The sequence below is a fragment of the Struthio camelus genome, chromosome 25 (genome assembly GCF_040807025.1).
Source record: "Struthio camelus isolate bStrCam1 chromosome 25, bStrCam1.hap1, whole genome shotgun sequence".
In the NCBI taxonomy this organism is placed as follows: Eukaryota; Metazoa; Chordata; class Aves; order Struthioniformes; family Struthionidae; genus Struthio; species Struthio camelus.
The window spans coordinates 4,357,200-4,372,523 of NC_090966.1; the positions used below are offsets into that span (position 1 = coordinate 4,357,200).

At 44.5% G+C, this 15,324-nt stretch overlaps 1 protein-coding gene across 4 annotated transcripts in view; it reads left to right on the plus strand.

Annotated features, from left to right (window-relative positions):
* Positions 1–2,599: 2,599 nt before the first annotated feature.
* Positions 2,600–15,324, plus strand: part of CDC27 (cell division cycle 27) — a 31,865-nt gene continuing 19,140 nt past the window's right edge. For 2 of the 4 annotated variants that reach the window (XM_068919064.1, XM_068919065.1), the window contains exons 1-4: positions 2,600–2,824; positions 9,063–9,138; positions 12,507–12,654; positions 14,623–14,748. In XM_068919064.1, the coding sequence (XP_068775165.1) occupies positions 2,798–2,824; positions 9,063–9,138; positions 12,507–12,654; positions 14,623–14,748 (377 nt within the window). In that variant the 5' untranslated portion in view covers positions 2,600–2,797. The remainder of the gene's footprint in view (positions 2,825–9,062; positions 9,139–12,506; positions 12,655–14,622; positions 14,749–15,324) is intronic. The other 2 variants (XM_068919062.1, XM_068919063.1) reach the window with 1 other exon arrangement.

Below are 15,324 nucleotides of genomic sequence, written 5' to 3' on the forward strand. Positions count from 1 at the left end.
AAGATCTTGAAGCTCTTGAGCTAGTAAAAGATACTACCTCTTCCTTAAAACCAGGCCTTTCTCAGGCATGCAGCCCATCCAACTTGCAGCAACCAGTGTAAAAGCCACAAGTATATTGCTTACGTCGAAAAGTTGCATGTAGAGCAGGAGGGCTTGTGCAATGCAAGCCGGTGGCTCTCTCCTTCTACCTACCTGCAAAAGATCACCATATTCTCCCAGAAGTGGTAAATAATTCATGACAGATAATTCAGCCCTCCTCTCAGCAGAGTGCCTGGGAGTAGATAATGCTTTTCGTTGATTTGTCCTTTATTCAAATGTCCTTGCTCTGAGCCTTATGACTAGAAATTCAAAATATTTTGCTTCAATGGAGTTGACTTCAGTTGCCACTTGCTCAACTCCGTTCAGTGACTGGGTAACAGCTGCTTTTAATTCCCACTGCTGCATACAAATGCTCATAAGCAGCAACATGAGCTGTTTGTAGATGCAAGATTAGCTTTTAGCTTCTGTGTCTGTGGTATTTCTATAGCTTCCATTAGAGGGCATCTGGGCATCTCATGCCTTTAAAGTATTATCTGTGTTTTAACCTGTTAAAGGACTGTGGTGACAGAATGAGAGAGTACACTGTGTTTGCCCTTGCCATCACCTCCATGGCATTTGCGCTGGCAGAGGAACGTGCTGTTACAGATAGGAACCGAGCAGTAGAACCGAGCAGGGGGACCTGCCCCAACTTGCAGAGAAAATCTGTAGCAGAGGCTGGGGGCCCTGCGAGTTGTGATATTCTTGCCCTGGCAAGTCAAGAGGCCGCGCTCTCACTCCTGCATGCAAAGTGTAAGCTTTGCGTTTGAGCCTCCAGCTTCTTTGCAGACTGGAATGACACCGTAAATTAAAACCAAAGAGGTTCTTGCAAAGAGACAGACAGTAAGAGAGCGGCAGGGAAAAGAGCGAGAGAATGAGATAAAACATGAGTGCCGTGAAATCCAGCCTTTGAAGTGCCCTCAGGGATAGAGACAATCACCCATCCCTTTGGGGGACCTGTTCTGTTTCTTTTGGGATAAAGTGGAGCTGATTTATACCCAGACCGGTTGGAATGATGCACTTAGCAGGTGTAGTGGAAACCTACGTCTTTTCATGCCCTGCCACCTCCGTTGGTCGAAATCAGCCCTGCATACAAGTCCTCGCTGTGGGGCGGTGAGGGGCAAAGGGAAGAGGAGGGTGGATTCACACCCTTGACCAGGTTGTTGGTGTAACCTTCACGTGCTTGGCCGTTTGGGCATCCTGACAGGCAGGACACAACTGCTAAGCAAAGCCGTCCTGAGGATGCCAACTGGCAGCCCTGTTTGTCCAGCTGCCCCAGGTACGTTCGCTGCCCCACCACCTGCCTCTGCCACTGAAAAAGCCCTACGAGCTGGCGGTTTTAGTCCCGCGGACATTTATAAAAAGCATCTGCGGACACCTGCGAGCGTCCCCGCACGCAGAAACGGCACGTCAGGGCCAGAGGAACCTGAGTGTCCCAAGACGATAGTCAACGCTGTGCCCTTTTATAGCCCGACGCTTCACTCCGAGCCCAGGGCACTCCAAGGAGAGGTAAAAATAACCCCCCGGCCCAAGGAGAGCCTATGGCCGTATCTCCTCAGCTTGCGATAAGACGGAGACGCACACCAAAGATGGTCTGAGTTTCGGGGGAGTCGGCGCTGTCCCTGTGAAATGAAGAGCCGGACGGAGCCAGCTCTGGCCCGGAGGAGCTATCAGCAGCTCAGGGCAGGGCGGCGAGGCCGAGACGGGGCCGAAGAGGACGCGCTGTGGGCCTTGAACGGAGCCCTAAGCTGCGTGCCCGCGTACGTACACCACCGGCCCCGTCGGCTCGCGCGGCCGAAGGCCATTAGGCTGCACCGGATCGCACCGGCGGCGCCCATGGCCTTGGGCGCCCGACCCCACGGTCAGCCGGGCCTCCATGTTAGGGGGAAGCACTGCTCCGTGACCCATTTTCTCGCTCCTCTCCGGTCAGGGAGCGAAGAACGCCTTGCCTGTGGGTGCCAAGCCGCCTACACCCTGAAAGCAAACACCTGCAGATTTATCGGAGCGACTACAAACTTGTAAATACGCTATTCGGGGCTGCCCGGGCTACAGGCACCTGGGGGAGCCGGTAGCCCGCGGCAGGAGCGCTTCCCCCCTCCGCGGCCCGGGCGGGAACGGCGCTGCCCACCCGCTCTACCGGCAGCTTTTAATTTAATTTAACCCGGCGGGGGCTGCAGGCCTGAGGCAGCAGCCGCCAGGGAGGCTCTGAGGGAAACAACCGAGCGGGTCGTAACCGGATCCTGCCGGGGGGAGAGGGGGGAAGCACCGAGCGGCCCCGCCGCGCCTCAGCGCCGCCAGGCCCCCCCCGCTCCCGGCCGCCTCCCGCCCTCCCTCCCCCCTGCGGCCCCCGCCCCGCCCCGCCGCGCCGCTCGGCAATCTCCGGCCGCGCTCGGGCGGTTCCGCCGGCTCGGGCTCTTCCGCCTCGCCGACGAGCGGGGGCTTTCCCAGCTGTTTTCCGTCAGCGCTCGGCTCTTTCCGCCGCCAGCTTCGGCTATTTCCGCCAGCGCGTTCGGGTGTTTCCGCCGCCAGCTTCGGGCGGACTCGGGCGCTTGGCCGGCCTCGTTCCTTCCCTCCCCGCCGCCTGCCCCGGTAACGGTCGCTGGGAGTTTAAATGAGCAGGGGCCGGGCCGGGCCGCGCCGCCGCCGGGACACGCACTGAGGCGGGGCCGGGGCCGCCGCGCTCCGGGCTCGGCGACGAGGAGGCGGAGGTCGGGGGAGCAGGATGACGGTGCTGCAGGAACCCGTCCAGGTACCGACCCCTGGGCGGCACGGGCTCGGGCTCGCCGCCGCGCTCAGGCCCGAAGGCCCGGCCCGGCCCGGCCTGGCCTAGTGGGGGGAACCGGTCCCGCCGCGGGGGCCTCGCGGCCGCCGGGCCCTCTCCTGCCGCGGGGGATCCCCGTTGCCCTCCTCGGCCCGCTCCCGGCGGGGGCTGCGGGCCCCGGGGCTGCCCCTCTGCCGCGGCCGCCGGCGGTGCGAGCGGGGCCCGGCCCGCAGGGCGCCTCTGCCCTGCCCGTTGGGACCCTCCAGCCGCCGTGGGGCTGCTGGGCTTCCTCTGCCCTCCGGGCGACCCTAGGGACGGGCTTCCCCCGCCCCCAGGGGGTGCTCGGGCCCCTCCGGATCCCCGCCCGGTGTCCCCCCCCCCGCAGGAGGTGTCGGGCGCCTGCAGCGCCGCAGCCAAGTCTGCTTCCAGAAGAGGCCCCTCTGCTTCCCCCCCACCCCCTGGATCCCCCGGGAGACCTGTTGATGCTGCTCTCTCCATCTCGCTTACCTGTCGGCATTTGCTGCCGTTTCCCTTTTATTAAATGCTCACGGTGTGCTTGGCTCTGTATGTGTCGTGCGAATGAAGGACGTGCCTTATTCCCCAGGAGCTGGTATCGTCAGACTGATAGGAGACCTGGAAGAGAAAATAACGTAAATGTCATCGTTTCCCTACCATATTTTAGTCTAATTGCAATTCTCCTGGTGGACTTCCCACCCTTGGTTTAGTCTTCCCATCCAAAACACAGGATTCATAAACTAAAGAAGTTGCTTCCTCTTTCCACCTTTCCTATATGCACATTGCTTCAGCCTTTCTGTAATCTTCCATTAACTGCTCTTCTTTTTCATGCCTCTTTTTCCTTTTGTATTTTGGCTTTTCTAACACTTTTTCCCTTGATAGGTGAAGAACCTCTCGCTGTGTTTTGTTAGTACAGGAATTCTGTACTGTAATGAACAGAGTGAAATCATTGCTTATGGCTCTCCTCCCTTCCTTTAATGAGAAGAAGATCAGGGGGAAGAAAGATTTCTGTGGAAGACCACCTTGCTCTCTTGACCCTGTCCATGCAAAATGGTGGCAGTGATGGCCCTGCTGCTGCAGAGCAGGGGTTTGTGCCCTTGGTGCTGTTGTTCTGTTGGTCTGCTCTGAGAGCAGCAGTCAATGGGGTGCTGGAAATGCTTGCAGCCAGCTGGTTCCTCTTCTGCAGTGGTTGTACTCAAGCTGTTGCGGTGATGCTGGAGCTGGACTGCTGTTTTGCATCAGTTGGGTATTCTAGGAAAACATTTACAATAGAAAAGGAAGAATGTGTATTTTGGAGTGAATGACAGGAAACAATAGTTAATGTTTCCGGTACTGTGCTAATTAGACTAACCAAGTGGAAAATAATCTGTTGTTCTGAGACTTCCCTAGCAGAAAAGCGCAGTCTTATTTTCTCTCAGAAATGTAGAGACCTATCTAATGACATTCTCCATACTTGAGCACTTACCAATATGTTTTGAATATGTTTTGATGGGGCTTTGCTAGATTGAATATATCCATTTTGACTCCATCTACTTTGAAATGCCAAATAATTCTTTGGTCAGTGGTTCTACTACTGTCTGCCTTGCTGCTGTTCTATGCTTACAGCAGTACTAGTAAGTGTGGGATTTATTGGTAGCTGTAGCCTTGGTCCCACTGCTCCTTTCAGTGGCAGGGAAGTAACCAGTGCACCCTCCAAAACGAAGTCAACATTTGAGTTTTCCCCAGGTCCTGACTGTGCTTGAATGAATTTCTGTTCCTAAACATGCTCACTCCTTTTCTGCCCTCCAACAGATTTTTTTTTTTTTTTTTAGTTGCTTGCTTCCCCATTCTGTGCTGGTGACTTGACAGAAGCCTGGCTGCCTTGGTCACCTGTAGTCTTTCTTGGGGATGGATGGGGCAGCGGTGTGGGGACTGGACCGCTATATTACAGTGACTTTCCAAAACAGCTCATATTTATTGTGTTATTGATGTAATGTGTCCAGTGATCAGTCTCAATCTAAATTCATACTGCAAAATGAAGTCTGTTGTACTCCAGCCTTAATGGGAACTGAAAATTACAAGTACTTATCTCTGGTTGACTGTTGTTGTGTGTTTAACAATATTTTTGTAAAAGGTGGTGGTGGTACTTCTTTTTTTTTTTTTTTTGTCCTTCCAGAGATTTCTCCTGTCTAGTTGTCTCTTCTCTCCCAGGCTTGCAAATGTCTACAGGGTTTGTCATTCCAGGAAAAACTGTCATCCTTACAGTCGTAATATGCGAACTGTGGCAGATAAACAATGAAATCTCTGTGTGTATGTTGCCTTGTAAATGTTGGGTCTTAAGTATATGAAGTTCTTGTCCTGAAAAGCTTCCAGTTCACTGGTTAGGCTTCCCCTTACGCACACGTACCCTTAATATGAATAAAAGTGCCAGAGTTTAAGTAGAGAACAGACCCCTACTGTACTTCCTGTTGTGGTCAATTAAAACTCTTCAACTCAAACATAAAGCCATTTATCCCATGTGCTGAGAAGCAGATTGAATGCCTTTTAAAATATTTCTGAAAAACATCCTGAAAACAAATGGTTTTCTTAGACTTTAACTGTTCAAGGTAATCATCTGCTGAGATCCACTTGAGTGATGCTTTAACTCCAAGGCTGTGTTGCTGTTATGGCTGTATACCTGTACTGTTAGTATCTCAGTGTTCAATTATTTAATGGATAGACTTTCCGTAACTAGTAAATGCAGCAAGTGTCACTGAAAGTTCTCTCCTCCCCTCTGCCCCCTCTGAACAAGTCTTAAATTGTGGTAGGAAGTGATTGTTGGGCTTGTTAATAGGCTATAAAGCTTTGAACATAATTTCCAAGGTCATGTAACTGTCAAAGAGAACCTCAATTTTTTGAGAGAGATCTTGGCTTTAGCTGCAAAGTGACTCTTGGACAACGCACAGGATTTTCTGGGTAGAAGATGGACCTGTCTGGATAGGCTTTTACTTTCTTGCTTTTTCTCTCTGAGGATGCTTTGCCACTGAGTTGTAGCTGGTACGGTAGTTTAGGAGTTCCCTATTCGCTTTGCATTTACAAGCTAACGCATATGCTCAGAAAACTAGGGAAACTAGGACCTGGAGGTTTATCTGCTCTGGAAGGCATGTTAAAATACAACTTTGCTGAACTGCTTCAAGCTTCCCTCCTGTCCATAATTATTTGTAGCCCCGAGAACAGATATTGCAACCAAAACATCTGAGTTTTTGCATGGTCCTGAGGAGATTTCTTTGGGTCTGAACTGACGGATCCCATATAAAATCTGATCCCTACCACAGGAAAGAAGCCAAGTGGTACAGTTGTATTGGTTAGTCCTACTCTAAAAAGTCTTTTGGGATTAAATAGTTTTCATTGGATAAATGCCCCCCAAGTTTTTGCCTTAGACCGCTCTTCCTGGAGTTCAGTTGAATTTTGTTTGTTTGTGGGTTTTCTTTAAATATCCTAGAATGCACTGGTTTAACGGTTGTCATGTGCGTGCCTGGGAGTCTCCCAGTTCTCTCGAAGCCACTAATGCTGTATAGATGCAATGAACTAGAATAAACTAAATTACTGCTGTTAGAGATTGGCATTCCTGTTCAAAACTTGCTTCCTGAAAGGTGCACAAGAAATCTTCTTTTGCAGTAGCTTGAGACAAAATTGTAATTGAGAATTCTGCTGTTCTCATAGAAAACAATTACTGCACAGGTATGGCTGATTGCCTGCCTCCTTCCTTCCCCCTTCCTGTTATTGCAGGACAGTATATGCAAGGATGCAGTCTTCAGAGTTTATCTTTCGAAGGCATGATTCCAACTTACAATAATTGTCATCTTGAAACGAAAAAGTATATAACATGGAGTCTACCAGTTGACTTTTTGCTTTCACTGGGATACTGCTTAGCAGCAATGGTTCTTTGAGCCAGTACATAGTATAACTTCTATAATGTGACTGTGACATAGACAAAAATAACTGGTGTCCTTTCTCAGCTTTAGCAAGACTTTGCTTCTGGCAACCTGCTCTTGTTTGAGAATTTGAATAACATTGACTTCATCACCACCGTCCCCTGCTCTGCCCCTTTGTCTTGTAAGCACGCTGAGTTACCACCGTGTAAAGACAACTATTTTTAACCTGAAGATAGCACAGCCTGGACAGGTTCACCTGAATGTCTCTTGTGACTCGGTAGAAGAAAGGAAGAGCTTTGGAGAGCAAAAGGAAACCTAGGGGCTGCTCTAACTTGGATGTAGTCTCAAAGATTTGAATATACTTCTTCTGTCTTGTACTTCCTATACCATGCTGTTTGAGGGGTGCAGAACAATATATGGCCTTGCAGCTTTTTAAGGCGAAGCGGAGTAATCGCTTCAGGCAGACTCTGTGGCTGAAGCTGTCGTAAGTGTGGAATGCAACTGGAGAGAAATAAGGTGTTCACAGTATAGCAAACTAAGGAGAAAAAAAAACAAACAAACCTTTTTTTAAGACTTTCAGAGGGGCTTAAAAGTACCTGTTGACTTTTAAATATACTGATGGAAGAAAATAGTGATCTCTGGAGAGATTTTTGTATATAATATTCTATATAGTAATTAGAAACTCTGATGTGTACTGTTCATAAAGACTGTGTAGGCTTCCTGTGAAGAGAACTCGCACATTTTTCACACCCCGAGTTTGTCGAGTTTGTGTTGGAAGAAGTAGCATATGGTACATGTAACTGTATGTGATGTTGGAAATGTTTTTTTAAATAAGTTGGCACTTGCTTTTCCTGCTGGGAATAGCATTACTGGGTGCTACATCATTAGCTTTGGAAGAGATGAGCGTCTGATACGTTATCAGAAGCTGGTTTCTGTTCTTGTCTTCAGTTGCTTTTAAACACTGGAGAAATATTAGGCCACAGAGCCTTGAGTTCATAAGTTCGAATCTTGTTTGGATCCGTAATGACAAAACTACTGCAAAATGGCTGTTTGCTAGCTTATGGGAAACGGCTTTGCAAGACTGCCAGATGGGAAGGAGTTGCAGCGCCGATACCAATCCATCTCACCTCAGAAAACAAACCCAGCTTAGCGAGCACGCCGCAGCCTTTAATAGGTGTGGGAAGGAAAGACCAAACAGATGTTAAAGGGGTGGGATGGGAAAAAACTTCTTTTCTTAAAGATAACAACAGTTTCTAGTCGGATCTGAGGCAAGTGAACCTGGTCGTGTTTGTTGTGAAACTTCCGTACCCTACTCGGTTCTTTTGCTGGACAGCTCTCGCTTTTAACTCTGCTAATAATGACAACAATGCAAGTAATTATGACACTGCTTTAAATTAATGGTGTACACAGTATGTACACGCCTATACTTGACTTGCATTTCATTAGAACGCTACCCTCTTTTGAGGCCTCTTGATTACTAACATATTAACAGCAAACTCTAATTTCATCGATGAAAAAGGAAGATGAGTACGGTTAGGCAGGTGGCTGTTTTTGACCAGATATGGGCAAATACGAGCAATGCGCAGAAGTAATTTGCCTTCGTGTATGTCTGCGTATGTCCGTTTGTCCGTCTCATTCCACTTCATGCGTTCTTATGTGATATTTCACAGCCCTAATCAGCGGCAGTAAAGAGGTGACTGGTAAGCGAAGACCTACGCAAAACATCACAACAAAAAAGCAGTGGATCACGTTCATCTTGGTTCTTAAAGGAACACTGATGTCTCATCAAGGAAAAGGCTATATACCTAACAGGCTTAATCAACAGCAGTCTGTTTTTGACAGCCTCGGACCCTGGCATGGTTCCCAGTCCTGCTGGTTTTCAGTTTGTCATATCTCGAGACAGCTAAAATGAGTTTGTGCACAGTGTCTTTAAAAACAGGTTGGGTACTGCAGCTTGCTTTTCTTTCCCCCCCCCCCCCCCCCCCCAATGTGAATTCAGGCATTGCAAAGAGGTAAGAGCAAAACCAAATCCTCTAGTAACCAACTGAGGGATGTTTTTGTTCTCACCTTTTCTTAATATGTTATAATTTGGTGCTAGTTTGCAATAATCCATGCCCAGTTATGCACAACACAAACTCAGTAATGAGTGGAAGTATTCCCCACTATTTCAGAGCATCTTGGCTGAGGCTTATAGATGATTGTGTACCATAACAAGTGAGTGCCGGTTATATTCTTAGACTGTTAATGACATTTGTGCTAAGTTAGAATTTTAAATCTCCTTACTAATAATTGAAATGATTTATTTTCTTGTTTTACAGGCTGCTATATGGCAGGCACTTAACCACTATGCTTACCGTGATGCAGTGTTCCTCGCAGAAAGATTATATGCAGAAGGTGTGTACTTTGCAAAAGTGAAGTTGGTTTTTATTTTTGTTTTGGGTTTGTTTTTTTTTTTAATTTTGATTTAGGATTTTAAGCCTCTGGTTCTGCTTTGTCCTCTACCAGTTGCTGTGGCAGTAAAAGTTAATTTCTTTCTGCCTGGGGAAAGCAGAAGAATGCTTCACAATTAGGTTGAAAAACCAAGTCTTGTAACAATAGCAATGTTATTTTAGAGTACAACCACCTTTTCCAGGAGAAGAAAAATTAGACTTGGAGTCAAGTGCTTAAGTGTAATTTAGTTTCCAGTGGTCTGTTATATGGTGTCAGATGGGGGAGTTGGGTTTTTGGGGGAGTTTCTGTTTGTGTGGTTCTTTTTAAATTGTCTTAAGAACTGCATGTTTTTCAGGAGGGGACTTGAGGAAATTCTGCAAACTTTCTTGATATTGAAATCTAGCTTCACCAATAATCCTGTTCTGATGTGTTGATTGGTGTGATAGCTGAATGAATCTTGTGATGATGGGAGATATGTATAAAGTGAAAGTGAGATGGTGATAGTGAGAACATATAAAATGGAATAGATGCCTCCAATTCTATTCTTGTTAATTGTTACCTCATTGTAATGCTGCCAGATCTATGATATAGCTTGGATACTAAGCAGGTGGCGGTAACACAAATCTCTACTTCTCTCGGGTCTTTCAAATACCATTTTCTTGTGCTTTAGTCCTTTTCTTTCTTATCTCTTCCTCTATGGCTTCAGATAAGCTTTTTTCCTTCTCTACTTCTTTCTCCTTGATACTGATATTCAGCTTTTCTTTTTCCTCTCTATCTTGAAAGATATTATCCCCTAATCACTAACATGGAAAATAAAGCCTTAAGCTGAATAATACACATTTGAATCTTTTCATGCTAAACAAAACTTGAGCTTATAACACTAATTAAAACATTCTGTCTGTTTCATGCTCTATGTTTTGCAATGAAATGTTTCCTTTTCTACAGCATACTGCCTGACGTGCCCATAATGCACTGTTTAACACTGGAAGCACACATCTAACTTCTGAGAAATAAGGACTTTCTTCCTCTTGCCTTGGCAAGATTACCCAAGAAATGTGGGCTCTTCCAGCTGGTGCTCAAATGAGAAATGCGTGGAATATTATGGGAGCCTTAGGGTTGCCGTCAAGCTGTATATAAAGGAAATAGTTTTTAAGGATGACAAACTTACCCTGAATACAGTATGTTGTGAGATACAGGAAAATGCTAGGTTGAAGGAAATTACCAAGGCTATAGAAACAAAGAGCATCCCCTTTTTGTTGAAACCAAGAGAAAATACACAGCCTGATACAATGACCTTATCTTTGGAGAGTAATATTCTGCAAGAATATCTCAGCTTCTTTTGGGTGGCCAGCAGCGCTTAGAGAACACAAAGTGTTCTCTCATGTAGTTAACTACTAACAAAACATTTGATTTCTGGTTAAAATAAGTAGTTATACTGCAGAGCAGAAGCTATTGAACCTAAATACAGCGATTCCATAATGGTCACAAGGTTTTTGCCCTGAAAAAACTTTTTTTGCTCACCTGCAGTTGGTGTCTTTGTGGAAACTTGTGGCTTCCTAATTTCCAAGGACTCTTGAAGTGTGTTAAGGTAGTGGATGAAAGAATTGATTTGACAAGCACGAATTCTTATTTTTGATTTATTTATATTTTTTTAATGTATTTGATTTTGATTGATTTAAACACAAACTTTAGTCTGTTTTCAGTGTAGCAAAAGACTTGAGCAGGCTGCCCAGATGGCTTTTGTACAACACTCGTTTTATATACTGATTTTTCTAAGGAGTCCCATGTAGCTAGGTGAAGAACCATCATAATTATATGGTGGTTTTTTAATGCTGAATTCCATCTGCATGGTAGTGCATTCTGAAAAGCATAAATTAATGTGTTTTGAAATTGTTCAAGTTTTAAATTGCTTGCCTTTATAGACAGCCTTTCTCTGATGTAAAATAGCTTGTTGCATGTCAGTGATTTAAGAGTAACTTTTGGGAAGTACAAAGAATAGAGTAAAATGCCATGGATGTACATAATCGGTGACTATACCGGGATATTTCTTTCCTTAAAGGCCAGGAAAGGGAGCTAAAATGAAGACGTACCGATATTTCACGCCATCGCTAGCTTAACAGTAGAATTAGCGTATCAGCATGGTAGTGCTCCCAGTTGCTTCACAAATGTGTGTTCTCTGGTGTTTTAATTTCCAGTTTCCAATTGTGCAGTTAAGTTTTAAAGTTACTTCAGGGGTTAGCTGCTGTCTGTCCTTTATGCTATAATCAAGTAAAATCAGCAAAGCTGATGTCAGTCTTAAATTGGGTGCAAAGTCAAGCTCTGAATATATCCTGTGCTGCGATGGAACACTCTCTCTGCTACGGAAGAAATGTTGAAACAGATGCATCTAAATACTTTCTGTTTCTGTCATAGAGAAATGCTTCCATCTTGCTTACTCTAGCTTTCAGTTTAGGTAGAGATTCATCTTCCTGAAGATGACTACTTCATTCAGAATTTAGAAACCTGTCAGGGCTAAGCTTGGAGAGGATTTCCAGGAAAACTTGTCCTTATCACTGCTTCCTTACATAAATAAAGCATCTGAAAGGTAACGTTGAGCAATGTTCCCCCCAAAAAAATGGGTGTAGGAAGCAAAAAGGACTAGATTTAATGTTAGGACTAGATGTGACTAGAAATTGATCTGCTTTAATAGTAATTAAAATCATAAAATTTGCTTTAAGTCATGTGAAAATGTACAATCAAGATCTTCAGGAAAAATAACAAGTAAAAACAGAAATAGGAAAAGTCCCTTTGAAATTGGGATTAAAACTCTTAATTAAGCTACTTTGGCTGAAATTGATGCTCCCTGCTTAAAAGTTCTTTTGCTTCCTGACAGATATCATTGTGCCAGTGTTTCTGCACTGCTTAAACTAGTGCAAAGTGTTACTAGGAAATGTTTTGTGATAATATTCTGAGCCAAGTCTCGCTGTGGCCAACAAGTTGTTAAAGCAGTTCTGTTGTACTGGGAATCACAGCTTCACTTTGCCTGACTTGCTGTTATTCTAACAAGCTGGCAAATAACACATTTAGATGGGGTAGCCAGAAGGATCAAAGTTCTCTTGCAACAGTAGATGTTAAGAGTTGATCTGGCTATACAAGACTGTTGCATGTTGAAGTTCACTATATGCTGACTAATAAAGGAAGTACATCTCAATCTGAAACATCAGTACTTGGGTTTTTTGCATCTTATTGTTAGCTGCCTTTTACCTCTCAACTGCGTGCATCAAGATGGTTTTTTAAAAAAAAAAAGGAAAGAGAGAGAGATGAGTGAGTGTTTTCCTCTTTTTGTTTTTTAGTACATTCAGAAGAAGCACTGTTTTTACTGGCAACATGTTACTACCGCTCAGGAAAGGCATATAAAGCATACAGGCTTCTGAAGGGACATAGCTGTACTACCCCACAGTGTAAATACCTGCTTGCAAAATGTTGTGTTGACCTCAGCAAGTGAGTAAACCCGTTATGTTCTGTTGCAATGTTACAAATGCATGTTTTTGTTTGAATTTCTCTTTGAAAGCTATCACGTTGCATAAACTAGTAATTCATTGATCCTTCAAATTGAAAGAGTATTATAAGTAGTTCATTTTGCTTTCAGATATGGACCTAACCAACATTAGCTCATATTGCAGGAAACACCTAAAAAGGTATTGAATAACTTACAAAGGAGTTGTCAAAACTGTGTGGGGAGAGGGGTGGAAAGCTGATGCTGAGAAGACTGAAGGAGACCAGTATGGGAAGTGCTTGTTTTGGTTTTGTCTCTCTAATACTTTCTTTTTTTTTCCTCTCCTCCTAACTGCATTACCTTGACTTATTTCATCAAGTGTTTCTAGTGTGAATTTAACAGGCTGCTACCCCTAAGACAGTGAACAGCCTCCTCTTTGCCCATTACTTATTCATTGGGGGGGGGGGGGAAGATGGCAGACAGAAATCTTACTAAAAACCTTAAGTCCGCACCCAAGAAAATTTTGATAGTGAAAACAGCACATAAACAGAGACATAGCACTGTCAAGGTATCTTGCTGGTTCTCTGGAGTCTGTCTAACAGCAAGAGCATATAAATGATGATGTTTAAGGTACAGGCCCTAATGCCCTGAGAGTTTGGTAATAAGGGTATATATCACGTCTGCAGAATGGAGTGGGTGAGGGAGCAAGGGACGCAAAACCCTTTTTTTCAAAAAACTTGAAATACTGTGAGGTTCTCTCCAGAGTTGTTAAAAACAAGGTCTTTGGTAGAGAGACGTTTACAAGTGGCCTTCTTTGGGCAACAAAAAAAAGTTCAACTTCTCTGGAATATCGGGGATATCTTGACTTGTTGGGTTCTGGAGTTATTTTAACGCTTCTGGAGTTATTAGGATACAGGCTTCCACGCTGTGTTTTCTGTTGAGTTGGAAATAATGTTAATGCTCTACTTGGAAAGGTCCCTGTGGAATAAGCTTGGAGCTGGTCATTCTTTCTCTCCCCCTTCCTCTTACACACACACACCCCAGACTTTGTAGCTTCTGAACAGATTTCAGTTAGATGCATGGGATTGTTAAAAATCACAAAAACAAACTTTTTCTAAAGAAAATTTTCTTTTCTGTAGAAGTTGTTAAATTTAACTATCACTGACATTATTTCAGTCACATCTGTATAAATGTGCCCTTATTTTCTTGTGGGAACAGTCTACACTGAAAGAAGCATCTACATACCAGCGTAACTTCACATGGAGGGGAGAAAAGGAGATTTGTTTATGCAGGTTTCAGTTTGAAATGCCAGAGAAATTCCTTCCTTCCCCTCAAAAGAGGCTGTTTAAAATTTTCAAGCCTGATAAGGTGATGCATCCCAATGAGCAGTGTTGCTCGCTGCAGGTGTAGTAGATGCAAGCTAAGCCTTTGCTCTCCTTTCGAGCCCTTCTCTTGTAAGAAACCAAGGCATTAAAATCCAAAGTTTGTGCCATATCTCAGTACTGGATCTTAAGAACTGAATGCGTGGAACCTAATAGGATGCCTTTGTTGCTTGGCTTGGCTTGATTTCCCAATTGTTGCCTTAGCTTGCTACTAGGTGAAAGGCCTTCAAAAATGAAGTGACTAGAAGATTTTTTTTTTTTCCTCCACCCCTTTCTTTTAGTGTTCTACCTAAGGTCAGGCACTCTTGCAAAAATAATCTTGCGTTATGTGTTTCTGTTTTTTGAGTGGTGCGAGTGGCTACTCCCACACCCCAGTAGAGATGTTCCACCTCAGAATACTGCATCCCTCCGTGTTACTAAAGGAACCAATCACTTATTTTAAATGTATTTTTTAGGAACTAGTTTGGATGTGATTTGAAACTTGTGAACACTGACAATGGATTTCTGTTTTTGTTTGCAGCAGGGTGAAAACACTGGACTACCAATACTGTGAGCCTTGTAACCCCTCTAAACCTCTTGTTTTTTAAAAAGGCTCGCAGAAGGAGAGCAGATCTTGTCTGGTGGAGTGTTGAATAAACAGAAAAGCCATGATGACATTGTTACGGAGTTTGGAGACTCTGCATGCTTTACACTCTCCTTACTGGGACATGTCTATTGGTAAAGTTGCTTTTTATTTTGTCTTTTAAAGCACGCCTATTGATTTTGCCAAACCTTAGCCAAGAAACTTTTGGTCACCACTGGCTTCAGTTCGCTCTAGGTTGCATAGCCTGAGCAGCTTCAGAGTAGGATAGGTGCAGATAGATTATTATGGAAGCTAACTAACTCGGAACGCAAGCATAGTGTGTCTTTCACACAGAGCTGCTGAGTGCTTGAAAACGTAAAGGCCTCTTTTCCAGGTTGCTAAGCACGCAATCCGGGAGTCACTTTTAATAATCTGGGGCTTGTTCTGCGTGCTTTTCTAAGTGAAACTCTCAAGGCCTGTTCCTCAGTGTTACCATTTTGATTTCCTGTTATCTGTTTTAAAGATGAATAGCTGTATTCTTCAAAGTAAAATGTTGCGGAGTCTTCCAACTTACTGATGCCTGTCAGAGTAACTTTACATATTTAAGTATTTTGCTTTTGCTTAGATACAAGAAAGATTTTTGTAAATGTGAACAGAGGTTAATATAAATAGCAATAGAGGATTTCTTGGATTCTTTCTTAGTATACGCTAGCACTTAAGTACAGTAATGG